Source organism: Cebus imitator, unplaced genomic scaffold (assembly GCF_001604975.1).
Source record: "Cebus imitator isolate Cc_AM_T3 unplaced genomic scaffold, Cebus_imitator-1.0 Scaffold106, whole genome shotgun sequence".
Classification (NCBI taxonomy): Eukaryota; Metazoa; Chordata; class Mammalia; order Primates; family Cebidae; genus Cebus; species Cebus imitator.
In genome coordinates this window covers 913,787-939,554 of record NW_016107421.1, presented here as the reverse complement: position 1 = coordinate 939,554, position 25,768 = coordinate 913,787, and the positions used below count along the sequence as shown (strand labels likewise).

General features: G+C 50.0%; 2 protein-coding genes across 3 annotated transcripts in view; one reads left to right on the top strand and one right to left on the bottom strand.

Annotated features, from left to right (window-relative positions):
* Positions 1 to 449: 449 nt before the first annotated feature.
* On the top strand, positions 450 to 17,675 carry LOC108310645 (Holliday junction recognition protein). Of its 2 annotated transcripts, none has more exons than XM_017537710.2 (9): positions 450 to 631; positions 1,085 to 1,151; positions 2,350 to 2,405; positions 5,322 to 5,418; positions 7,687 to 7,751; positions 9,287 to 9,379; positions 10,805 to 10,883; positions 12,855 to 14,440; positions 17,383 to 17,675. In XM_017537710.2, the coding sequence occupies exons 1-9, from the start codon at positions 536 to 538 to the stop codon at positions 17,449 to 17,451; spliced, it is 2,208 nt and encodes a 735-aa protein (XP_017393199.1). In that variant the 5' UTR covers positions 450 to 535; the 3' UTR covers positions 17,452 to 17,675. The 2 variants fall into 2 exon arrangements, with proteins under 2 accessions (XP_017393199.1, XP_017393201.1); XM_017537712.2 differs by having other exon boundaries at positions 17,390 to 17,461.
* A 3,178-nt stretch (positions 17,676 to 20,853) lies between these two features.
* The window catches only part of MROH2A (maestro heat like repeat family member 2A), a 57,526-nt gene continuing 52,611 nt past the window's right edge, over positions 20,854 to 25,768 (bottom strand). The window contains exons 36-42 of the mRNA XM_037741750.1: positions 25,359 to 25,508; positions 25,062 to 25,244; positions 24,358 to 24,513; positions 22,705 to 22,836; positions 21,970 to 22,072; positions 21,593 to 21,658; positions 20,854 to 21,132 (exon numbers count right to left, since the gene is read on the bottom strand). Of these exons, the coding sequence (XP_037597678.1) occupies positions 21,011 to 21,132; positions 21,593 to 21,658; positions 21,970 to 22,072; positions 22,705 to 22,836; positions 24,358 to 24,513; positions 25,062 to 25,244; positions 25,359 to 25,508 (912 nt within the window). The 3' untranslated portion in view covers positions 20,854 to 21,010. The remainder of the gene's footprint in view (positions 21,133 to 21,592; positions 21,659 to 21,969; positions 22,073 to 22,704; positions 22,837 to 24,357; positions 24,514 to 25,061; positions 25,245 to 25,358; positions 25,509 to 25,768) is intronic.

Sequence of the window (25,768 nt, the reverse complement as noted above, 5' to 3'; positions counted from 1 at the left end):
TTGTCAGCGTCTTTAAATGTGTCATTCGTTGAGACTTATTTTTTCCTTCTAGATGAATATTCGCCATCCTGCCTCCTTCCGGGTTGGTAATTTGGGGTAGGCCCCTGCCCTCGAAGCCGCGCCGGGATCCCAGGCGGGCGGGTGAGGAAGATGGCCCCCTCCTGGCGGCGACACCCAGAGCAAGTCACGCATAACATGCATCCCACCGGATCTCGCGCTGCACCGCTGATTAATAAGCTCAAGAGCTGTGCGAGCAACCACCACCTGCCGCGGCGGCTGGAGACCCTCCCTCCTTTCCGCCCTGCGGGCTCCTTGAGGCGTGGCTGGACGCTCGGGCGCGGATTGGCCGGGAGGAGGGACGCAAATATGTTTGAAAGACCCAATCAGCGCCCTGCTTCTCCGCACTAGCCAATAGAAAACCGAGAGGAAGGCAGGAAGGGCGGAGTCGCCTATTTGAGTTGCGGCGCTCTGGGCCCTGGGATCTGGGTCGGCGCTGAGGTCTTTGTTCGGTCGGCAGCTGGGTCCGCCGTGCGCCATGGAGGACGAGGGCATGGAAGACGACGCGCTGCTGCAGAAGCTCAGGGCCAGTCGCCGCCGCTTCCAGAGGCGCATGCAGCGACTGTTAGAGAAGGTGAGGCCCCCACGGGTCCGCCGGGAGGGGAGGCCTTCGGGGCGAAGTGAGTCTGGGAGAGAACGCAGAACGGGAAGGGGAGGGGGCTTTGGGGGCTCGGAGTGGGGAAGCGGGGCTGGGGCCTGGCTGCGGAGAGAAGGGGGAAGTGGAGCTGGGGGCTCTGGGAGGGAAGAAGGAGGCACTGCCTAAGGCTTCGGAGCGGGACGTGGAGGAAGGCCTCCGGAGTCGGGAATAGGGAAGCGGGACTGGGGCTCGGGTGCAGAGAAAAGGGCTTGGTGGGGCTGGGGGATCTTGAGAGGGATGAGCGAGGCGGGGTTGGGGCTGCGCTGTAGAGACTGTTTGGGGCGCCCCAGACCAGACTAACAGCCTCTCGCGGGCTGGCGCCGCCTCCGCCTGGGTCTGGGGCTCCTCGCAGCCCTGGGACCTGACAGGAAGCCCCTTTCTCCCTCGCAGTACAACCAGCCCTTCGAGGACGCCCCGGTGGTGCAAATGGCCACGCTGACCTACGAGACGCCCCAAGGTAAGGATCATTCTCCCCTTCTGAGTATTCGGGTGAAGAGTGTGAATGGAGTAGTTGAAATCCCTTTCCCTGCTCTATTATGAAGTAAACTTTGTTCATCTAATAGGAACTAAAACATTGGTGCCCTTAAACCTGCGAATTAATTGAATTACTTATTAAAGCAATTCCTGAAGAGACAGGTGCCTGCCTCCAGGTTCACATGCCTCTGCCTTGCCGGGTTGGCATCCCTGCTGGCCACCTCCCTACCGTGGTAGCTTGGGCCAGTTGCTTAGCTGGACTGCTCTCAGTGTCCTCATCTGTGAAATGGGAAGGATGATGACAGTAACATCTCCTGGGTGTGGGTATTGTAACAGTTACTTACAATCCCTATGAAACTCTGGGAAGAGGAACACTAACATCGGCTTGTTTGCCCTGTTTAGCTTGGAGTAGTAACTGTCTTCCCTGAAGCTCCAAGTACTTGAATAGGGAGAAGAAGGCACTCTGTTAAATCGGACTGAAATCGTGTGGATTCTTTTTGGTAAATAGCTGGTGACACTTTGCACTGCCTGGGGTCAATTCTTCCCATCTAGCTTTATAACTAACTCATTACCACTTAATGAAAACACCTCAGAGCAAGTTCTATGTTGTAGTAAACAGGCACAAAAGGTTCACAAGATCTGTTCCTTTAATTAAAAGAAATCCTACCTTTCTGCCTTTATAGCCAATCCAGGCACACCTGGGGTGAAAAGTTTACACAGGCAGAAACTAAAATATTCCAGTGGCAGGTCTCTGTTACCCTTTGGTCTCTGTGTAACATGTAAATTGCCCTTAGAAAGCATTCACGATGCTGTATATCGGATATAGAGATTGTCTGCAAAAAGTGCTAACTATATATAGTATGTAGATTGCCCCCTCTCTATATATTTTAAGAACAGTCCTTGTCATATATATGTTCCTTGTTTACATTTGACTTTTTTGGCTAATGATATAATTTAATGAGCCACTGCCTATTAGGTGGGAGAGATTTCCATGAACGACAAATTTGCCTTAAAAACCTGGAACTTTACCATGATGAACAACAGTGGGGTATCAGAAACGGCTTGGTTTTAATATTATACCTTTTCATTCGCCTGTCACTTTGGCTTCCGGTGAATACAGATTGAGCAGAAATTTGGCATTCAGGATTACTTAAATGGTCGTTTTTGTTTCTTTTCTTCAGGATTGAGAATTTGGGGTGGAAGACTAATAAAGGAAAGAAATAAAGGAGAGATCCAGGTATGAAACGTGAAGTGTTATTGCCACATAACCTTGCTGTGGAGGAGTATTGATGTGAATAAAGCTGTGGGTGTACCCAACCTCTGAGGTTATGTGGAGGCCACTACGGAGCACTTTTTCTCATCTTGACTTCACTCTTTTTCTGTTTTTAAGGATTTACTTAGAAGCGTTTTTGCTGTTGCTTGTCCAGTGCAAGGAGGCACTGTGTAAAGTTTGGCCTTTTTTGTCACCCTGTGTTTCCTGTGTCACAGGCCGAGGGGCTCTGATAACACGCGTGCAGAGGCTGGACCAGCCCCAGCTGGCCACTGTGCCGTCCCAGCGAGGGGCTCGCTGTGTTGAGACCTTACAGAAAAGACCAAATCCAGTTCCTTCTAGAGAAAAAAAAAAAATGCCTCCCTTCCTCTTTTGAAAGGGGAGGAAGAGAGATGAGGGGGGTGCGGTGTGGAGGATCACACATCTTTCCCTCAGCGTTTTTCTACCTTCCAAAGACCTGGGTTTCCCCACCTACTTGATCCAAAGGTGTTGCAGCTCTGAGACCCATTATTTTAGTGGAAGGTGCTATTGGCCTTTCTGCGGGGACACCCAGGAGCCCTTTTGTAGGTTGTCTGGCATTCAGTTAATCACTGCCCCTCAGATGCCACATGGTTCCTCCCCGTGGTCACAGGTCAAGGAACCTGTGTCCAAGAATGCAAACATCAAGGTCGAGGTGACATAATATTAACAACAAATTTGAAATCAAATCTTCTTGATTAATTATTCTAGTCATAGAAATGTTATAAGTACATACAACTCCATAAATGAGCTGATTTCTCTATGCACAGATGGTCCCTAATGCTATTTTAGTACAACGTGATTCCCTATAACATTTTTACAAATGCATTTTTTAATCTCACTTTTCCAGTTAATATATATGGAGAACTCTTCATCAACGATTGTATAATTATAAAATTATATCATTATTTTTAAAACTATACTTTTTTAACTGCTCTCCTATTGGTAGGCAATTAGTTATTTGTGGCTTCCTTCATTATAAATAAGAGTTGGCACACTTTTTCCACAAAAGGTCAGTTGTTACATATTTTAGGCTTTGCTGGCTCTATGGTCTTTGTTATGACCACTCAGTTCTGTGTTGTAGGGGGATAGTGACCAAAAAAATATGTGAATGAGTATACGTGGCTGTGTTCCAATGAAACTTTACTTATAAAGCCCCTGTTAGAAATGGTTCTCAGAGAAAATCCCGGTCCTTATCTTCTCCCAGTACTGCTATGCACCATCTTCAGTAGATGCTGAGAAGTAGGATTATTGGGTTAAAGGATATGGACTGTTTTAATTATACATAATAGAGATGTTCACTCATCATTTGAAGATTTATTTAAGGTTTTTGCTTAAAATGTAGGAGGACCCCTACCTGGATCTCCAGAATATTCAGACCCTTTCTTGGGATTAGGCGGAAACTGGGTGTAGTCTGAGATTTCAGCTGGGACATCTCTGACTTCACTGTAATTGCTGTTGGTGACAGCGCCCAGATCCACCTTCGCCTTTTCCTGGACAGCTGGGTGCTCCTGCTGCCCTGGAGCCTGCGGGAGGCAGTGGGCCCTGCCAGGCCAGGCATTGACCTGTGCTGGTTTGATTATGACCCACACTTGGACTCTGTTTGTAGCTATCAGAGCTGCCAGGTAGTTCGGGGTTGGTGTAGATCGTCTGCTTCTCCGTGATTCTCCTACCAGGTTCTGCCTCAGACACAGCCACAGCACAGCCCCGTAAACTCTAGCTCACGTGATGGTTTCACCGGAAGCAAAGGTTCTGATATTCAGGAAGTGGGCTTCAGTTACCCCAGAGTGCTCATGGGTAGCCCCAAGTCCCTTGAACCCTCAGAGTTGACACCTGAAGACCATCCCTAATGATATAGGCCTTACCACCTTCTCACTACCCTGTTTTTATAAGCCTGGGTGGTTCCTAAAATATTAATATTTTAACCAGTCTGGTATCTTGAGTGCTTGAATTTCGCTAACGAGAACCCACCAGTGCCATTCGCTGGGATTATTCATGCTGGAGAGCAGGCCCGCCCAGGAGTGTGGCCACCTACCCACCCCTGCCCACCAGGTGCAAGCTCCTGGTCAGGACAAGCAGCTGCCCTTGTGACTGTAACTTAGGCTTAAACTGACTCCTCCCAGCCTTTTTTTTTTGAGACAGAGTCTCACTCTGTTGCCCAGGCTGGAGTGCTGTGGCGTGATCTCGGCTCATTGCAACCTCTACCTCCCAGGTTCAAGCAATTCTGCTGTCTCAGCCTCCTGAGTAGCTGGGTTTACAGGTGCACGCTGCCACGCCTAGCTAATTTTTTGTATTTTTAGTAGAGATGGGGTTTCATCATATTCCCCAGGCTGAGCTCAGGTAATCCACCTGCCTCGGCCTCTCAAAGTGCTGGAATTACAGGCGTGAGCCACCATGCTGGCCTTCCTCCTGGCCTTAGGCCTTAATACTCTATCACATTCTTTAAAGATCACAGGAAGTCCCCCAGGGGCCACCGGACTATTTCTGTGTTTTTGCTGATGACCTCAGGATAATTTTGTTCTGTTTCAGTTTGGTTTTTCGCTTGTCCCAGTGCCTATCATCCTTGGGCCAGTGTTAGGAGGTGTGAGCTTATCTGCTTGCGCCTGGGCCCCCAGACTTTCCCTGCTCCTTCCCTACCTTCCAAGTGGCTTTTTAAGTAGCAGCTCTCTGTGTAACCTGAGTGAGCCTCAGCTTCCTCCTCTGCACTTGAGTCCTCTCATAAAGGGGACATGCAGGGAGAAGAGAAGCCTTGTGGGAGTCTCCTGCTGTCGCCTGTGTTAACGGAGGGATTACAGGTTTGTGACTTTACAGTGACTGAAATGTGCTGTCACTCAACCATGTCTTTATTAACTTCTGCACTCGGAGGACTCCCTCGTGAGGCCCATGGACAAGACAAATGGCTCCGTGCAAGCCGCAGCCCAGGCTCCTGAGCTTCCCTCGCATCGCACAGTCCTGGGAGCTGGTGAGTGTCGCCTTTGTCAGAGAGCTGAGGTCAGGAAGGATCAGACCTGACACACCTATTACAACAGCTGAAAGCCGAGATTCCTCAATATTAAAAGTTTTTATTTTTTCTAAGTTATATCTTAAAAACTAAAATCATGTTAAAGTACGCTGTTGATTCCTTCTGAGCTCTGCCTTGCTCACAGTTATATCTGTTGCCTGACATATGAATGGTACTCAGGTGGTATTTCTTGAGTAAATAAACATGTCCCTCCATGTGAAAAATTAGTACCCAGATTTAAGATTTGCCCTTACAGCGTGGTGTTGTGAACCCTCACTTCTACAGGGAAGCTTCCCGTCTTGTCTTCCTAGGAGGCTCCTTCCTTTCCCCCAGGCCAGTCTCACTGCCCAGCCCCATCCTGTTCTCTTTTCTCGGGAATCTGTCCCTCACCCCTTCCTTCCATCTTCAGCCTCTGTTCCCTGGATCCATCCATTGGTGTTTAGATGTGCCCAGATTCACGTTAGACACATCAGACCCTTCATGGCTCTCCCCTGTCCTGGGCCCTTTCCTTTGTCCAGTTCCCTTTACAGCCAGAGTCAGATGACCTGCTCCATTGGAGGTCACTGCTGCCATGGATTCCCTACCCCACCAGCCCTGTGCATTCCTCTCTGGATTCCATTCTGACTCCATCTCTAAAGCCCAACTCTGGATGAGGTTTCTCACAACCCTGTTGCTAAATCCTGTTGGCACTCTTTGGGTTTTATTCTTTGGGTTTTGCCCTCTCCATAGCATTTAAACCTTCTGGAAGTTCTGGCCTGGGCCTCTGTGGTCGCCCCCATCTTCTTCCTTCCCAGTCTGCAGTCTGCTCACCTCGCAGCCCTGCCAGGTGCCCTTTCTGGAGGATTTGTCTGAGCCGCCTTTGCCCCTCACCCAGGTGGAGCCATGGCTTCACTGTATGCTGACTATAACCTCCAGCCAGACCTCAACAGAGGGCATGTTATTGCTGAGCAGCCCCTCTGCTTCAATACTTCATGTCCAGACTTGGCACAGCTAACACTCAGCCCGGCAGACAGGCTCCCCATCTTCTCTTCTGCACCTCAGTACAGGCCCCTACCATCTTGCCTCTAGTGTGAGCCAGAAACCCAGGGTCCTCTTCAGCTCAGCCTCTGCCTCATTCCTTACGGCCAGGGCATCCCTGTCCTGTGCCTTGTGCCTCGTGAGCTTTCATGTCCACCCTGAGCACCAGACCCCATCCCCACCCGGGCTCCCTCTGCCCCACTGACACACCTGTGAATGTGGTCCGGCCACTTCTCTGATGCAACACGTGGCTTCCCATTGCTTTTGGGGTAAAAGGCCAGAACCCAGAATGGCCGCCTGAAGGCCCATCTGACCTGCCAATCTGGTCTTCTCACTGCCCCCGGGAAGCCCCTGTGATCCCCAGGCTGGAACAGACCCCCCTTCTTATCTAAGCTCTTTAGACCTGGGTTCCTCTGTTTGTGGCCCTGAAACATTTTTGTCACTAGCCTTTAAATGTCTATCTCTCCTGGACACTGGCCTTCCAGAGCCTCTGTCCACTCTGCCCAGCCCCTTCCCTGGCACCTTGCCTACACCAACAGTTAGTGATGGGTGTTGAGTTGCTAAAGGGAAGCTGGTGGTCTTTCAGAGTAGAAATTAGAAAGTTCTTCATGAGGATATTTACCTATGATGCTGTGTGGTTACTGCTGTTAATCCAGATTCTAACCATAAATCCTTAGGTCCATGAATATCCCCAACTGCTTGAAATCACAGGAAATAGTTATTTGACAGCTGTACTGCCCAGTATGGCACCCACCAGCCCCCTCATGATGATATTTAAATTAATTGAAAGTTAAATAAAATTTAAAATCCGTTTCTTCAGCCATAGTGGCCACATTCCAGCTGTTCAGCGGCCCCATGTGGCTAGTGGCGGGCCTGGGACAGCAGACAGAGAACTTTCCATGGTCACTGTAAGTTCTGTTGAGTGGTGCTCAGCTTGAACGTCTCAACTTCCAGGCTCAGGCCTTGGAAAGCTGGAGGTGGTGCAGAATCTGCCTTTCTTTACTCCATGGCCCCAGGCAGATTCCCGTTCCAAGGGGTTCTCTGTGTTAGTGAGAACCATGGACAGCCACAGATGATTCCAGTGGGTGCAACCTTGAAGCAATGGGGACTTTTACTTTAGAACTTACTCAATGTGATACCAAAACCGTCCTTGAGAGGAAAATGCACTCTTTCCTAAAAATCCTGATTGATATTTACTTGTTTGATTTTTAGATTCAAAAAGCAGTGATGTCGATGTCACTTCAGACCAGGAAGAGTCAGTGGCTTGGGCCTTAGCTGTAAGTCCTGCCTTTAATAATGAATGGACAGAGGGGGCGCTTGGGGGCTCAGGGGTGGATCCATCAAAGCCCATGTGGCCTGGGGCGGGCAGCGTTGCCTGCACCCTTCTGGAAATCCTCTCCTGAGGCTGGCTTTTGCTACTTCCAAGTCTTATGCTGTCCAGATTCCCTTAGCGGGTAAGTGACTCCTTTTCAGTCTAGCACTTGGCAGCCAATTCTACCCCCAGTGCAAGCCTGATTCCTGATGATTTTCACTCTGCAGATAAAGCTGCCAGTGTGGTTGACAGGGCGCCATTTGCCTTGATGAGCACACAAGGGCTCTCGGTCTGCCCCACAGAGGCAGGGTCAAAAGAGAGGTGCTCTGGGAAGTATTTCCATGTCTGCCCTCAAAAGTCCCAAGTCACAGTGTTGCCTCATTGGGCAGCCATCACTAACCTAAACAGTAACTGTCATTTAAATGTGTTTCCTAGAATACCCCAGGGTCACAGAAACCACCCATTTCCTTATAGGATGTGCCTCCGACCCTCCTTGGTTGGGATACATGAGAATTCACACAGAGCTTAACCTGCTCGAGCGTCTTTCCTGGCCCGCATGTCACCCCCTGTCACCTACTACAATAGCTGGTGCACGGTTTTCCTCTAAAATTGCTACTTTTGCACAGAGAGTTTCCCAGGCACCCATGTGTGACTTTCAGTGACTAAGAAGAAAAAGTCAGTGGCCCTGGGGGAGAAAGTGGGTGCTTACTGAGGGCTTATGTAGGGACTGGCAGCAAAGGGAAAGTGGGTGGGGCCAAGAGTCGAGAACCAAAGTGCCAGCCCCACTCCGCAGAAGATGGAGGGTGATGCCCTTCTCTTTACAGTGTCTGGCAGGGGAGGGGTAGGGCAGCCTCCTGAGCTGGAGCACTGAAGTTCTGTTTTTGTTTTTGATTTCTTTGGGATAGTCTTGCTCTGTCACCCAGGCTGGAGTGTAGTGGCACCATCTTGGGTCACTCCAACCTCTACCTCCTGGGTTCAAGCAGCTCTCCTGCCTCAGCCACTCAAGTAGCTGGGACTACAGGTGCCCACCATGCCCAGCTAGTAGATACAGGGTTTCACCATGCTGGCCAAGCTGGTCTTGAACTCTTGGCCTCAAGTGATTCACCCGCCTCAACCTCCTAAAGTGCTGAGATTACAGGCGTGAGCCACCATGCCCAGTCAGGAGCACTGAATTTCTTATGAACTTACCAGTTTTATTACCAGTACTTGAGTCCTGAACTCACCTAAGAATATTCAGATGGTTATATATGTTTTTTTCTTGTCTAGAAATGCTGTCATAAACTTCTCCAGACTTGGCTTTATTTTGCTTTTTTGTCTTTTTACATCCTTTTGGGTTATTAACACAGCAGGAGATGAAAAAGTGACTCAATAACATCATGGAGGTGAAAGTGACTGAGTAAAATCATGTAAAGATTTGTACATTAGTAAGCTTGCCAGTTTGTTCCAGAATCCAAAAGATCAAAAGCTCTTAAAAATTTCTGACTTCTCTTTTTTGATCAGCCTGCAGTGCCTCAAAGCCCTTTGAAAAATGAGTTAAGACGGAAATACTTGACCCAAGTGGATATACTGCTACAAGGTGCAGAGTATTTTGAGGTAATCTGATTCCCAGTATTTGTTTTTATATCACACATTGAGGTACAGTGTTATCATACAGAACCCGTAAAGAGCATTTGGAGTCATGACTTCCAAATTGTTTTATTCGTATGCCGAGATACTTGCTCTTCTTGAATAAAATTCATCTCCAGGTCCCCCAGGGCAGTACCATCAGGAAGGCGGGAGCCCTGGCAGAGGCATTCTGCCCACTGTTCTGAGGCGGCTCACAGAAAAATGTAGTGGGGCAGCCAAGCATGGTGGCTCAGGTCTGTAATCCCAGCATTTTGGCAGGCCAAGGCAGATGGGTCACCTGAGGTCAGGAGTTCGAGACCAGCTTGGCCAACAGGGTGAAACCCCGTCTCTACTAAAAATACAAAAATTAGCCAAGTATGGTGGCAAGCGCTTGTAATCCCAGCTACTCTGGGGCAGGAGAATCGCTTGAACCTGGGAGGTGGAGGTTGCAGTGAACCGAAGTCCTGCCACAGCACCCCAGCCAGGGCGACAGAGCAAGACTCTGTCACAAAAGAAAAAAGTCTGTGAGGGCCACACCTGGGCTCTTTAAGAGCAGCCCCAGCCTCTGGACCGGGATTTGAAGCTGCATAGTTAGGGAGGCAGTAGTCCCAGCCTTCCCTGGTATGACCAGGCTAGGATCAGCTGCAACGTGAGGTGGCTGACCCTTGGCACCTGTCCCACCTGTTCAGAGGTCAGGGGATGTGATGGCATGAGAGGTGGGCATGCTTACCCGCTGCCCCCTCTCTTAAGGTCTGTGCCCTCTATCATAGAATAAAGGACATTGTAACACCAAATACCTAGGAAGTACACACTGCAGAATAAAATTCATCTCCAGGAAAGGCAGCAGTCTCACAGGGGTGCATCTGTTTTCCTACCGTGCTGCTGACCAGTGGAAAACCTGTATTTGAGGACCACTGACTTGGTGGATGTACCTGAATGCGTTTTCCTTTATTCCAAGGCAGCAAATGGTGTCCTCTTGGTTGCTGTGTTGATCCGGGGAACAGATTAGGGTTAGGAGCAGCTCTGTCGGGTCTTCTCTGTCCACTGTCCACCTGGCCTCTGGGTGTTCTTGTGGTCCAAGGATAATGGTAGACAAAGCTACCAGTGCCCCCAGGGTAAGAAGTAACTGGCAGTTGAGTGCTGACTGTGGCTGGAAGCTATCCTAGAGACCACGCCGAGTGTCCGGATCTCACTAGGACACTTTTTCCTTCCACTGCCCGAGGCCCAGCTGGCCACTGTCGTCATGTTCACACACTTGTCAGCATGGCTGCTAAGATGCACAGTCCATGTTGAAAGGGAAGCAGCTCCTTACACCATCCTTGGGGATGTCGCATTGTCAAGGGAGAACCCAGCCCCTTGTACCCAGCTGACACCTGGCAACTTTTTTGTTGTAACCACTGGCTCTGATTTCAGTACGCAGCTAACAGAGCTGGAAAGGATGCACGCGTGACTCTGCTCCCTTCACTGGCCTCGCCCGCCATGCCTGCACCTGGTGAGTGTGACACAGAAACTGTGAACTGTGCATGTCTCCTTCACTTTCATTGGAGCTGCGTGGCCCCTCAGCGCTGCTCACACTGGGCACACCATCATTTCCGGTCGTGTTTCATCAACATAAATTGTTAGAGATATACTTGCATTTCATAGGAAGATGAAGATGTTTTAAAATGAGCTGTTTGCTCCTTTGCAAGTCTGCTCTTTATTCCAGCTTACTAGTTTGAAAAGTTTTGCATCTCCAGAAGCACAGGAATAGTACGATGAACAGCCTTCATGTGTTCCACAATTAACATGCTGTCATATTTGCTTTGTCACCCCCACACACACACACACGTGAACACACAGTGTGTATTTATTTGCATTTGTGTACACATTTATCCCTAAATGCTTTACACATACCTCCAAGAATCGATCGGGTAATTCTCCCTTGTGACTACGATACGCTTAACACATGCCAGAAATGGACCACTGATAGAGTGCTGCTTTACCCATTGTGCCAGGGATTTCCTTTGCAGCCTTTCTGGTTTGTCTGACCGTTTCCAGACCCACTCAGCTTGGTACCACCGGTGCGTTTAGTGCGGGAGCGCCATTGAGAGCAGCTCCTTGGCCTTGTCTCCCTCGTGGCCACCTTTCATATTACCGTCTTTCTTGGGTAGTCCAGGCCAGTAGTTTTGCAGAATGTCCCTGAATTGGGACCTACTTGCTTCCTCGTGGTTAGGTTCATGTTAAACATTTTTGGCAAAACTACTACAGGGATGACGTGTCCTCCCAGAACGTCTGGTCAGTCCGTCCCATTCTTGGTGACTTTGAGGTGGTCATTGAGTTAAATTGAGAACTGCGCAGTTTCTCACTGCGACGGGCCCTTTTTCCTTGGGGTCATCTGCGTGTGATTCCTTGTGATCTCCTAGGAACCCTTTCTCTAAAAACTTCTCACCCGGTGATTTAGGAACCAGCACTGAGGATCGCCCGAGTGATGGTTCCAGCCCAGGCCATTTCTGTCTCTGCCATTCCTTGGTACATGCCAGTTGGCATTCCTCTATTCAAAAGAGCTATCTCCCCTCTGGTTCTTTTTTTTTTCCCCCTTCTTTTAGTGCCCTCTTATGCTTTGATTTATTATTATTTTTTTTTAGAATCAGTAGGAATTCATGGAGTCTTTTGTTCTTTAATTCACATGTTACAATCCATTGCCAGTATTCAAGTTGACGCTCAAGTAGCCCCAGATTTAGCCGGCAGGGAGCCCCTTTTAGGCTGGCTTTTGTGTCGTGTGATGCAACCCCCTGCGCTTTTGAGCTCTTCACCCCTGCCCTGATGCCATATTTGCCTCTCCTAGTTATCACCAGACTCAGTGACGTAACATGCGCTCATCGGGTCAATCGTACAGCACAAAATAACTCTGGCATTGCAGCACCTGCTACCACTCTTCTCAACAATCTAAACAAGCTTCAGAATTTCCAAGCAGCTCTTTCTATCCTTAGACAGTCTCTTTAAGAGGCATTCAGAGTATTTAGACTCTTTTTTTCTCTTTCAGTTATCAGGTTAACATACAGGTTTATTTTTTCTGTTTGTATTCAATTTTAAGGTTTTTCCCCAGAAGGCATTTAATATGATGCAGAAGTCAGAGCTCTGTGAAGAGGTTTGTTTAGAGGTCTCTCCCCTACCCATCTCTGTAGTGAACAGTGTCGTCATTTTTCAGTGTCTAATTAGCTTTTGAAAAGGCATCCATCTTCGAAACAGCCCAGAGGGAAAGGAAGGCATGTTTGGGAAATGTACAATGGAGAGTAGAAATCAAATTTTGATAGCAAAAAAGAAATCTCTGAGAAGTGTCTACTCCTACACATTTGTGGTGTTTTTGTTTTTACTATTGCTTAAAAAAACGCAGTCCTGATCCAGTCTTAAGTTCTGTCCTCTGTGCACATGGATGGTTTAGAATGGTAGCACGCCTTTACTTTATGTGTGTCTTTTCTCCCAGGATACCGCGGTTGTATCTCCAGGAAGAATCCTGGTGACCCAGTGAAACCAGTGCCATCTCCCAGAGAATGGGATCCTCCACATACTTCCTCCACAGACATGGCCTTAGTACCTAGAAATGACAGCCTCTCCCTACATGAGACCAGTAGCAGCAGCTTCTCAAGCAGCCAGCCCTTTGAAGACGATGGCATTTGCGACGTGACCATCTGTGACCTGTACTCGGGGATGCTGCATTCCATGAGCCGGCTGTTGAGCACAAAGCCATCAAGCATCATCTCCACTAAAACGTTCATCATGCGAAACTGGAACTCCAGGAAGAGGCACAGATGTAAGAGCAAGATGAACAAAACATACTGCAAGGGAGGCAGATGTTCTCAGAGGAGCCCCAAGGGGAGCTTTGTATCCTGCTCTGAGCCTGTGAAAGAGGCAGGAGCATTAAGAGACTGCAAGAAATCACTAGATGTTTCTTGCCGTAAGACAGGTTTAAAATTGGAAAAAGCTTTTCTTGAAGTCAACAAACCCCAAATCCATAAGTTACATCCGAGTTGGAAGGAGCTGAAAGTGACACCCTCGAAGTATTCTTCCTTGACTTATTTCAGCTCCAGTGCAACACATAATCTTGATAAGGAAAATAGATTTAGGACATTAAAATGGTTAATTTCTCCTGTAAAAATAGTTTCCAGACCAAGAATACGACAGGGCCATGGAGCGAACCATCAGAGGGAGATTGAAATCCGATTTGATCAGCTTCATCAGGAATATTGCCTGAGTCCCAGGAGCCAGCCTCGCCAGATGGGCCTCCCGGACTCCTGGGCCATGAACTTATACAGAGGGGGTCCTGTGAGCCCCAGTGGCCTTCAGGGCTTAGAAACCCGAAGGCTGAGTTTACCTTCCAGCAAAGCAAAAGCAAGAAGTTTAAGTGAGACTTTTGAAAACCTGGGCAAAAGTTGTCTGGAAGCAGGTAGGTACCCGCCCAAGAGCAATTCCTCGTCATCACTTCCAGAGACCAACCCCACACACAGCCCAGCTCGCACGCAGCAGACGTCTGATCTTCATGTTCAAGGAAACCATTCTGGAATAGTTAGAAAGTCAGTGTCGTCCAGCAAAACTCTTTCTGTCTCAGATAAAGAAGTGCTAGGCCATGGAAGGAATCGTTATGATGAAATAAAAGAAGAATTTGACAAGCTTCATCAAAAGTATTGCCCCAGATCCCCTGGGCGGATGAAGGTGCCTTTATGTATTGGAGACTCTCCAGATAAAGCAAGTATGGAAGTTGGATATCAAGCAGACAGCTCTTTAGAAAAATTAAATCCAGACCCTCGCTTCCAGGGTTTCTGGAAGTTGCCGTCGTCCCCCCTTGGATGCAGAAAAAGTCTACTGGGCTCAACTGCAGTTGAGGCTCATTCGTCTACATGTGTTGCTTGTGCCACCAGGAGGGACCATCAGTTCCCTCTGAAAAGACCCAGGTTATCAGACCCCCAGGGCTCTGGATGCCAGGCCGATGCCCAGGGTGCCTCAGGTGTGGGCAATGCTGTCAGACCGGGAGAGCAGGGCAGCTCTTCACAGCCCAACTCAGAAGACAGGAAGGTGCGTTTCTGTTGGTTGAATGTGGTGTCCTGCGTGAGTGACCACTCTTTGGACAGACGCTTTTTATTTTATGGGAGGAACCTTTGTGCCATTTTAGTGAATCTCAACCAAATTCTTACATAAGTGTTCGTTTTCCAAGCATTCTCCCCAACACTCTTCCTTCCTGTAAAATCAGTGTCTATATCAAGAACGTTTTTCTGTGTTAGATGCATCGAGGTAGAGCAGAAGACATTCTTGCAAAAGTTTCACGCACTTTCCATTCGCGTGCATTCAGAGGCTTTTCCCCAAATCCTCACGTACTACATCTGATTCATCTTTATCAAACCTTCCTTTCTAACCTCTTCATTGGACACACTCAGAAAATAGCTGTTGTAAGGTGAAACTGATCTAAAACGAGTGACTTCCTGTCTACTGGATTCCTGGTAGGGACAGAGCAAGAGTGGTCTGGGAGAGCCACCAGCATAGTTTTCTCACAGGGGCGAGGGGCGCCCTGCGCACCATCTCAGTGCTGCCTGTTCAGACTTCTGCACCTCGTTTTGCAGCTTAATTTGTGCGAATCATGTCAGTTAGAGTTGTAGTCTAGGTGTGCCCTTTGATTTTCTTGAGAGACGAGGGCAGGGAGGTGTTAGTGGGGGCCGTCAGTGTGGGCAGGTACCTTTGTTGCATGAAGGGCTAGATTCCCCAGCACAGCTGCTCTGTTTCCACAGCCGGGATCTGGAGGATGTGATTTCTAGCTCAGTGCCACGGCTCACCCACAGGCTTATGGGACTTGACTGTGGGTTCGATTTGGCCGGTTTCTTTGGGTTTTGTGTGTCTGTGGTTCCAGCAGGTGAGGCGATGTCTCCAGTATCCTCTTGCGTGGTACCTGACTCCGGTGATGTGCCTTTTCTCTGAGATCATTTGGGTGGACGCTGCCTGCCATAAATGTCCCATTTTCTGTTTCTTCCCCCGGGGCTCACTTGGCCTGCGAACTGCCCATCCAGCTCAGAGCCAAGGTCTGGTATGCCTTGTTCCTTCAGTGGCGCCTGCCTTCGAAGCCTGCGCATGACAGAGACCACACTCTCAGCCACCAGCAGTCTCCTGTGGCCTAAGCTGTCTGGTGCCTTTCTCACTGTCACTGTCTTCCCAGTGCCCTGGGACTGCTCCAGGGTCTACCATAGGACAGCCCTTCCCTTTCCTTCCAGGGACCTTTGGCCAGCATTCTCTCCCCTTCTTTCCAGTTCTTTGCTATTGCATCCCCAGACTCCACCCACTGCTCAGCTGCCTGCTCTCTGCAGGTGACCCGCACCCTCCCAGGGGGTGCAGATGCTGGGTGCTACGGTGCAGATGGTGGGTGCTGCAGTGGGGTGCTGTCTGGACACGGGCCATTCTTGTAGGTTAGCAGCACAAGGTAGAAACCTTTTGGCTCAGGCTCCTTGGCTTAGTTCTGGAAGCTCCCAGGTTTGGTTAAGTCGTTTCCGTGTGTAAAGTCATACTGTGTGAGCTAACCAGCAGCAGATGAAACGAACCTTATTGTCATTTGTCTTCCCGGTTGAGGACGGATGAACGTAAGTGTTCAGGTATTGGGAAAGGTTTCTCTCTGCAGGGCCCCGGCCAGGGTCAGGGGCGCTGTGTGGGCAGGGCCCCCAGAGCTCCTTCCCTGGCAGTGCATGGCTGACAGCAGAGTCTCTCCCTCGGGTCTTGGTCTCCAACTGTTTGCCTGATGCCCTGCTCCTGTGCCCACTTGGCGTTTTCATACCAAACCACTGGCCAGGTACTTTCAGCCACAGGTAGCGAAGCCTTTGAGAATCTCAGCCGCATCTTCATGGCATGGAGGCTGCTTTGAGAGCGAAGCTTATGCGTTCTGTTTAATGGATGACCTCTCAGGATTCTCAGTGGAAAGGGGAGCGTTACGCCGACAACAGCTCCTGGCCAAGAGAGTGATCTGAGGTTTCTCCTGGCCTCCCACACAGCAGAGCTCCTGTGCGCTGCTCGCCCTGCTTGTCTAAACCTAACTGCGTTTTCTCAGAGTGCCCCAGCTCTTCTTTTACCATCGTCCTGCCCCTGGGATTCTGTCTTGTGCCTTTCACCGAGTTCCATAATCTGCTGGCACGGTACCAGTCGCCTGAGGTCCTCTTTCCATGTATGACGTCCTGCCCTGGTGCTCCGTGCAGAGGCTCCTGTCTTGCTTTTTCACCTGCTCAGCCTAAAGGGCTTTATTCCAGCCCAGCCACACAGGAGGGGCCTCAGCCTTGCAGAGAATGGTGTGAGGTTGTATTGCTGTGGGGCTGGAGAGGGACCGTCCTGAGGACTCAGCCCTTGGTGGCCCAGCAGGGCCCTCCTCCCAGCATCCCTGGAATTTGATAGCAAGTCAAATCGTGAACACCCCAGGTTTCATTTTAAACTACAATATAAACATATTTAACTGGTTTCCTATATTTTTCTGCTCTTCCTGCTTAAATGATAAATTTCTTAAGACCAAATCTTCATGAGCTGCAACTACATAAGGAGTTTTTATGCCTAACATCTGAGGGCTCTGCCAGGCCATGTTGAACTGTTTTTACGCCTTTTCTTCCTTAATCCCCACCAGAACCCCTTGGCTAGATGGATTCTGTCCAGTGGGCAGGTTCTTTCTTCATTTAATAGATAAGAAGTAGCTGGAGTCTTAGAACTCCTAAATTCACTTATGCAGTGCTACCTGGGCCAGGGTGTGAGATGTGGACTTCTCCACCAGCTTGTGCTGTCTTGGGGGAGTATGTGGGATGGGGTGGGGGGATTGCCTTTACATTTTTGTTGTTTCTCTAACATAACTTATTTAATTAATGTAATGCTATTTTTTGTAAGTATTTTTATATATGCCGTGGAATAAGTAGAAAACAGTTAACCTTTTAGTGGCTAGTGTTGGGAATTCTAGTAGAATTTTGCTAACATCATTTTGTCTTTTTTTTTTTTTTTTTCCCTAGAGGAAAGAAGAACACATCTTACAGGATGGAAGAGAAAAGTGGTATTGTGCGAGAAAAATTCAAAGCTAAAAGTCTGTAGCTAGGTTATCGTGGAATGTTATTTCTCTTCTCCCTTGCTCTCTGTTTGTATTTTTGTTTTTAATTCTCGAGACAATGTGAGGAGTTGGTTGACTTCTCTGCCCTAAAGCAATTATTAGTAAAATTGGCTTCATCAGAGATGACCCTCGAGTTCTTGCTGTAGAAATTATGTGAATAAAGTTGCTGGATTAGAATTTTTAGGGTTCTCTTTGATAGGCCTCTTTTTCTCATGTGTTCTTTTTTAAATTTAGATGTGTCCAGAGAATCCTCCCTTCTGTCTCCCATTTCATTAGAGAATATTGTTTGCTTGTGAAACCTGAGTTTGAGCCCCTGCGCGCAATGACCCTTGAAGAAAAATCAACAGTCCTGGCGGTCCTAGATACTCCTGCAGCCACAGCGCCCGTGACTCCTCATGATTCTTATCGGAGCTGTTGCTGACAGGATATCATGGTGGCGTTTTTGTAATGAAATATTACACATATTCAGAATACATTGGTGAAACTCATGCTGGAATAGTTAATATATTGCCCTGTGTGTTTTGGGTTGCTTTTTAATGAAAGGTTTAAAATGAGATTAAATTACACATTTTTCATTCTTGCCTGCCTCCCCAGGCAATGGCTCTCCTGCTATTGGCAGGTATTACCCCCCACCCCGCCCCGTATCCCATCTCCCTACGTCTTATGTTGGGACCATGTTACCTGTGTGTGTGTGTGTGTGTGTGTGTGCGTTCAGGCTGCTGTAGCAAAATGCTGAAGACCAGGTGGCTTGAATGGTAGAAATTTATTTTCTCGCAGTTTTGAGAGACTAAAAGTTTGAGACAAGGGAGCCAGCATGGTTGGGCTCCAGCAAGGACTCTTCCTGGCTGGCAGAAAGCTGTCTTGTTGTTCTGTCCCCCAAGGCTGGAGAGAGCAAGGTCTCTGGTGTCTTAGGAGGGCACTAATCCCATCATAAGGGCCCCTCACTCATGACCTTATCTCAACGTAATCACCTCCAGAAAGCCCTATCTCCAGTACCATCATGTCAGGGGCTAGGGCTTAACCATATGAACTCGAGGGACACAGTTCCATCCATACCCTGTGACTCAGTCAGGAGGGCACCCACTGCTGAGAGCTGAGAACCTGGCTGGGCACTGCAGACCTCACAGAAGGCTCATTTCTTCAAAGAACAGGCTGACAGTGGACTGCTGGCTCAGGTTCGGCAAGGGCCAGGATGGCCCCTACAGATCTGGAACTTTCCCTCAGGCCTGCTACTTCCTAAGAACAATACAACCCACCCTTTCCTCTTCAGGAAAACCATCACTGCAACCCAGAACTGCTTGTTCCTCTCCTTCCCTGACACGCAGCAGACTGCTGAAGCCTCGCTGGGCAGGCCAGGCCTGGCTGTAGAGAGGCCAGGGTTCTGTCAGAGTTTAGTCTCTGTGTTTCTAACTATGTAACAATACTGAACATATGCTACAGTTTTGTTTCATCAAGAGACTGCGTGTGACGAGCTGATAAATGTGTGCATCTCGTTTTGAGATCTCTAGGTGGTTTATGGTCCTGGATGTCTGAACGGGAGCAAAACACCCATGATCCTTGTGCATGGGACACATCTAGAGGTGAATTACGGGTCACAGATGGGTGTGCCTTGAACTTCCCTAATTATGTCCAAATGGCTGCTCCAGTTTGCCCAATGCCTGGCAATATAAGAGGGACCTTTCCCCACATCATCGCTGCCAGTCTGAGCTCTGGCAGGTGTGAAATGTGTTGCGTCACGTTTGCTTTCTCTTGATAACTTGTTGAGTGTGTCTTCCTGGGAGTCCCGGCTTTTTAAATGTCCTCAGGACACTGGTTTTATATTTGCCTCTTTTTTCCTGATTCGGATGTATTCTGGATCCAATGATAGGAAACAATCCAGTTTTATATAAGTTGAAAGTAACTTAGCTACGATTTGTCATTTGACTTTGTGGTATTTTGTTGTATGGAAGTTGCATTTTAACAGTGCTATGGTTTGGATGCCATTTGTCTTGAAATTTAATTGCAGGTGTAACTGTGGGGCCTAGTGGCAGGTTTTGGGGTCATGGGAGCGAACCCCCATGAGTAGATGGATGCCTTCTTGAAGGAGTGAGTTCTCACTGTGGAGAGCGAGTTGCCTTTGCACCTGCCCGCTCACCTTTCTGCTTTTCTGCTGCATCTCCAGGTAGCACAAGACCCTCCCCAGAAGCCGAGCAGATGCCAACGCCATGCTCTTGGACTTTCCAGCCACCAGAATTGGGAACTAAACAAACCTTTTCTGTATAAATTACCCAGACGTGGGTATTCTGTTTTAGCAACGCTAAACATACTAAGGCAGATAAATTCCTCCTTTTTCCAGCTTCTGCTGTTACTGTTAAAAGAAAAACTACCATACTCTCAGGATCAAAAATACTGTACTGTCTTAAATTTTGCTCTCTCCATTTAGGTCTATAAACCTTCTGGAAGCTTCTGCACAGGCCTGAAGGCAGAGCCAGTTGTACAGATGTACAGCTGCCTCCTTGCACCGTGTTGAGTGGTGAGCCCTCCCCACTGCAGCAGTGGTGTTCAAGCCTGTTTTGCAGCAATGCTCTTCATCACTTGACAGGAAATCACTTCACCATTTGCTCCATGGGAGGCACAAAGCAGTCTGAAGACCACTGTTCCAGAGAGGCTTTAGCATGGGTGGGTTCCGGGGCAGCATAGCAGCTCCCTCCTGCTGATGGCACCCCTCATGGTAAATTCCTTCAGCAGTTGTACTGGGAACGGTTTGGAAGTCCTGGTTTACCTGCTCTGGGGACACCTAGACTATTCTGATGGCCTGAGCCTAGGAAAAGCCTTCCCCACGCTCCCCCTCTTCCTCTACATGTTCTTAGACATGGGGCTAATTTCTCCTTTTTGATCAGGAGCCAGATTATGTTCCAGGCTTCACTGGGCTCCGGTTCCAACAGTCCAAACTTGGTAACTTTAAGCCTCAGAGGGAAGGATGAGGGTAGGCCTGGAATAAATGTCAGTTCCTCCATGCAGCCTCCCTGGATTGCCTCCATACTTGATGCACACCCACCCTCCTGTGCCACTGCAGCACTTCCACCCTGGCTGCAGTCCTCCCTCTGATGTGTGTTGTGGTCAGGTGCCTTTCCCTTTAAGAAGGGTCTCTGGAGGCAGACTGGACACTCTAGGCCTCCCCTCGCCGCTTGGCACAGTGCCTGGCCTGAGGCACACTGTCAGCCTGTGAACTGGGGGTGAACTACGAGTGAAGAAGCAAAGCTAGTTTCCGACTCTTTGAGGCAAGGGTCTGTCAAACATGTACTGGTGGGGGCGGGGGTGAATCTCATTAAGCCTGAAGTTACCTTTGCCTCACTGTCCTGGTTCTGGGCTATCACCACCTTACAGTCAAGCCTGCACTCCAATGGCAGTGGAGGTTTATTTCAATGGAAGAAAGAAAAGGATAGTAATTATTTCACAATGTTTTTCCTACAAACTAAACTTCTTACAAACGACTTCGATAAGGGCTTGCATTTGGCACTAAGAAGACAGTTTACATCTTACATTTGGACCACCTAGGACATTCCTTCAGGCGAAGCCAGAAGCCTGTGCTGACTACAGCTATCCAGGACTTTGAGCGTCTCCAGGGCTGCCTGCCTGACCTCAGGATCCGGGTCCAGCTGTAGTTCCTGGAGGGCTGAGAGGGAACACAAAGAGGGAAGGCTTAGGCCCCTCCCAGTCAGGACCACGTGGGCAGCGATTGCAGGTGAGGGCGCAGAAGGTGGGCAGGGGCAGACGGGGAAGCTCCTGCGTGGGAAACCAGAAGACTGCAGGTGGAGCTCTGCACACACAGCACAGCTCTCAGGGCTTCAGTGACCACCCTCCCAGGGACAGAAATCACCCACAGAACCTGATAGCAACATCAGGGCAAAAGCATTTCATAAGATGCTATAAATGGGAAAAACAGCCCGGGGATGAATAGCTGTTCTGGAAAGGCCTCCCCAGGGCATTTCTCTCTCTCTTGCCTGGTTACATTCCCACCCCCAAAAACCCCACAGCAAAGGGTCCTCTGGCTCTTCCCTTGAGACTGTTTCTCTAAGCTCCCCTAGTTAGTTGGTGAGTTGTGGACTCGAGATGTAACACTCTCCGCTACTTACAATTCCGCAATGCTGGGATGTCCAGCTTTTTCAGATAATGTGTGGACATCTGCTTCATAATGATTCCTGAAATGATAGCCAAAGAAATGCTCATCACACGAATATGGGGTCAGCAGGCAAGTCGTTCTGTGGCCCTCCCTGTAAGATACTTGGTTTATGTTATGAGAACACTGATGAAGGATTTTGTTGAGCCCAGGTTGGCAAGAAGGAAGCCGAAATCAAAGCAGGATAGAAGGCGCAGTGCAGGACTTAGACCTTTGCCCCGGCCCCAGCTCTGCCACATGCCTCCCTCCCATGACCCACCCTCCCCCGAGTCCCAGGGTGGACCAGATGGCTTTCAAAGTCCATCTTGAGCCAGGAGATACCCATCTGCTCACCTGCCAAGTTGCAAGCAGCGATTCTGATCCTTGACAAGCTATTTTTAACATAGACCATTGTTTCTAGCAAGAAGCTGTAAAGAACAGCTGGCTTTTTCTGAGACTGCAAAAAGTAAGTGACACACACAACTTTGGAGGATGAGACTCTGACAATGGGCTGTCATTCACCAAGAGTATCCCATCACCAAGATGTATTAGAGAAGGAAAGCGACCATCCCAGCACCACACAGCAGATGAGTAGCTGGCAAGCGAAGGACCATCGGCCCCTGTTGCATTTTACACGTCACATCTTACCCGAGAACCTGTGTTGTCCAGCACAGTAGCCACAAGCCACATGTAACCCTGGAGCACTTCCAGTGTGGCTGGTCTGAATTCAGTGTAAAGTGCCCCCCTGAGTTTTAAGATGGTACCCCCAAAGTTGTGAAATACCACAATAATCGTTTTTTATATTGATTACATGTTGAAATAATCATGTTTTAGTTATCTGGGTGAAATGAAATAATTAGAATTTGTTTCACCTCTGCACTTTTCTGGATGTGTCTACTAAAAGAAACAGGCAGCTGACATAGGCACGTGGCTTGCCTTCTATCTGCTGCACAGTGCTGGTCTCGACATTGCACGTGTGGAAGGTAAACGTAGGGCCCCAAGAAAGCAAGCTGTGGCATCTCGACCACCCCAACTCCAAGCCCGTGTGTGGCCACCTGGGACAGACTGGTTCCCCTTTGGCTTTCTCACCAGGATGGAGCACATGGTTGTCTGGAAAACAGTCATCTTGTCATCGGTAGTGGTATCACATGGCCGTGAGGGACACTCCAGGGACTTCCAGCCCCAGAAGTGCACACACTGAAACATGGTTGCCATGCAGGCCTGCAGGGACACAGGACGGCCACAGAGGCATCAGCCAGGCCAGGGTGGGCAGCCCTGGAAAATCCTCACCAAGCCAAAGAAGGGCAGGGCTGGTGGCTCCTGGGAGGCCACCTGGGACCTGAGCCCCTCCAGCTTGAACATGACTGCATGTGCATTTATAAAAGGCCACTTGGGGGCAGATGCAGCCCCACCTGTCACCTCAGCCAGCACCTTCATGCCCTCAGCAGCCCTGCCTGGGACCCAGCCCTCAATGGGATCAGAGGTGGGAGCCTGGCTTGAGCAGGCAGGACGGGGCACGTGTCCTCACCTCCCAGGCCCAGTCCACCACCTCCTGCATTGTCACCAAGCCTGCTGGCCCCAGCTTCTGGAGACATCAGGGCAGGAAGACAAAATGCTTCTGCCTCGGTAGCCCTTCCTTCACTCTTGGTCACCTTGCTGGGTGTGCCCTAGTTCCTTCCCTGAAGCTCGCCCCACCCCACTGGACAGCCGTCGATAAAACATGGAAGAACATTGTGGGCTGAAGACAGAGGGTGGTGAGGACTGGCAAGGAAAAGGAGCCTCTGAGCAGTGACACTGTGCCCAGGGTTGCCAGGGACACTGTGGCAGAGCCAGGAAGCTGGGCTGGTGGGTGCAAAGCCCAGGTCTAGGGAGCATGCCTCTCAATACCACTCACTGCCTATAAGGGCCACCTGGAAATGGCAGCCCCCACAGTGACAGGGTTGAGGGAACCTGTCCTGTGACTCAGCGCTGGGGTCTAAGGCACCTGCTGAAAAGGGCCATTGAATTTCTTTCATGTGGGGCCAGCTGCATCCCAAGGCATAGGCAAGGGCAGAACCTCCCCAAATCAGCCACTTCCCACCTCCCCACCTCCCGACGCCACACTCCAAGTCTGTAGGAAAGGACTAGGGAGAGAAGAGGGCGGTCAAGCTCATGGGCTGTGCAGGGAGTGAGGAACCTGCGGACAGCGACCACTGCTGCCCCCAGCCAGCCAGGGTTAGTCTGAGAGGCATCAGCTCAATGAGAAGACTCATTTGCTAACAAATCCATCCTCCCTCTCCCTCCTCCTGCCCCAAAGCAAAAGAGGAGCTGAGCCTCGGAGAGGGAGAAGCCAGGCCCGCCCCCAACCCATACTCTTAGCTGCCCCCAACATGGGCCTGCCCCACAGGAACAGGGAGTGGACAGGACCACTTTGGGGTATTTTAAGTCTTAATACCCAAAAGTGACCTGCCAGTTACAGAATCCACTAGAAGAAAGGGTTTGGGCAGAGAAGGGCTATAGGCAGCCACCACCCCGTGCCCCCTGACGTGGGCTGAGACTGCCTATGATAGTCTGTAGGCAGTCTCTAGTGGCTTTGCAGGTCATCTCAGATGGCCTCGCTTCTCAGCCTGTGTGAGGGTAGTGGGGATCTCAGACTGAGGCACAGAAAAGCCTGCAGCTCACCGAGCCAGCAGACCCAAGGATCTGTTTCCTTGAGGGACAACGGGCCCCAGACTGGGACACAAAGCCCAGGGCACGTCTTACTTGGGCTGAGTCGGAGCAGGGGTCCTGGGAGTGCAGCAGGAGGGGGATCCAGGCCTTCTTCACCTCCCCTTTGAAGAAATGCTTCTTGGACATCCCGACCACCCTTGCCAGCTTCCCAAAGAGGACAAAGGCTTTCAGACGCAGCAGTTCGCTCTCCTGTGGCCGGGATGGACACGGGCTGATGTGCAGGCAGCAGGACGCCCGGTGAAACCCCAGCTGTTCCCCGAGGAACACGCAATGCCTTGGCCCCTGCAGACCCTTCTGGATCATTCCATCAGGGTGGAGTCTCTCCTTTGGCGGGAATCACGTAGCCCTCAGGGGGCTGGGTGTTGCTCTGGTCTTTGTGCCCACCTCTTCCCTGGGAGAGGGCTTGTGCGGGATCCAAGTGCACAGCCCTGCCTGGCAGAGGCCCAGTGTGATGCAGGTGCCCTGGGGGTATTCGTAGGTGCAAGGAATAAAAGGGGGACACCCGTCCCCCTTAGCAGGGCTGCAGGGACCCAGGAGCCCTCACTCGACAGCACTGATTCTCTGGAACTTAGAAGAAAACCTTTCATCTCACAAGATCCCGTGATCAGCCAGTCGCTACCTTGGTGCCCAGCAGGAGCCCCGGCTCTTCCTGCTCTAGAGCCCACCTCTTCCTTAGGGTCTGAGAAATGCCCACTCCTTCACCAGGCGAGCTCAGGGAGGCTCTCATCCGGACTCACGTTGTCAAAGAAGATCCTGCACCGCTCAGAGATGGCGTCGAAAGAGGACCCCACATCCCGCTCTCGGAGCTCTGCCAGGATCTTGGTCAGGGCGTCCATACCCTCAGCAGTCACACTGGTGCTCGTGGGCTCCCTCAGGGGGACCAGGCACTTCTCCAGCAAGACCTTCCGGTACTGCTTCACCTGGAGGGGCATGGGCAACCCCCAGCCTGCACCCTCACTCCGAGGCTGACCGAAGCCCCCAGCCTGCACCGTCAGCTCCAGGGACCTGGGCCCAGGGACAGGTGCACACGGTACCTTCTTGGGGGCACCCAGGGCCATGTTGCCAAGGGCACGCAGGGACAGCACCCGCAGGGCCTCGTCCTCCTCCTGGTCGGCCCCCTTCTCCAGCAGCACCACCGCTGGCTTCAGCAGCTTCTCCTGGTACAGAACCGGGTCGCTCATGAACTGGAACGGAGGACAAGTGTCAGTTATCCCCGGGGCAGGCTCTTTGTCAGCAGCAATGACGCAGCAGGACATGGGAGGAGAGGTGGCTCTGTGAGCAGGAGGCCCTGAGAACCTCTGTTTCTTTGTCCATAAAAAGGGGATGATGCTAGTAACTGCCTCAGAGTCTTTGTGGGGACTTAACAAGGACATATGTGAGGAATGACAGATAAGTGGTACCTATATGGATGTATAAGTGGTTCCTATATGGATGTATAAGTGGT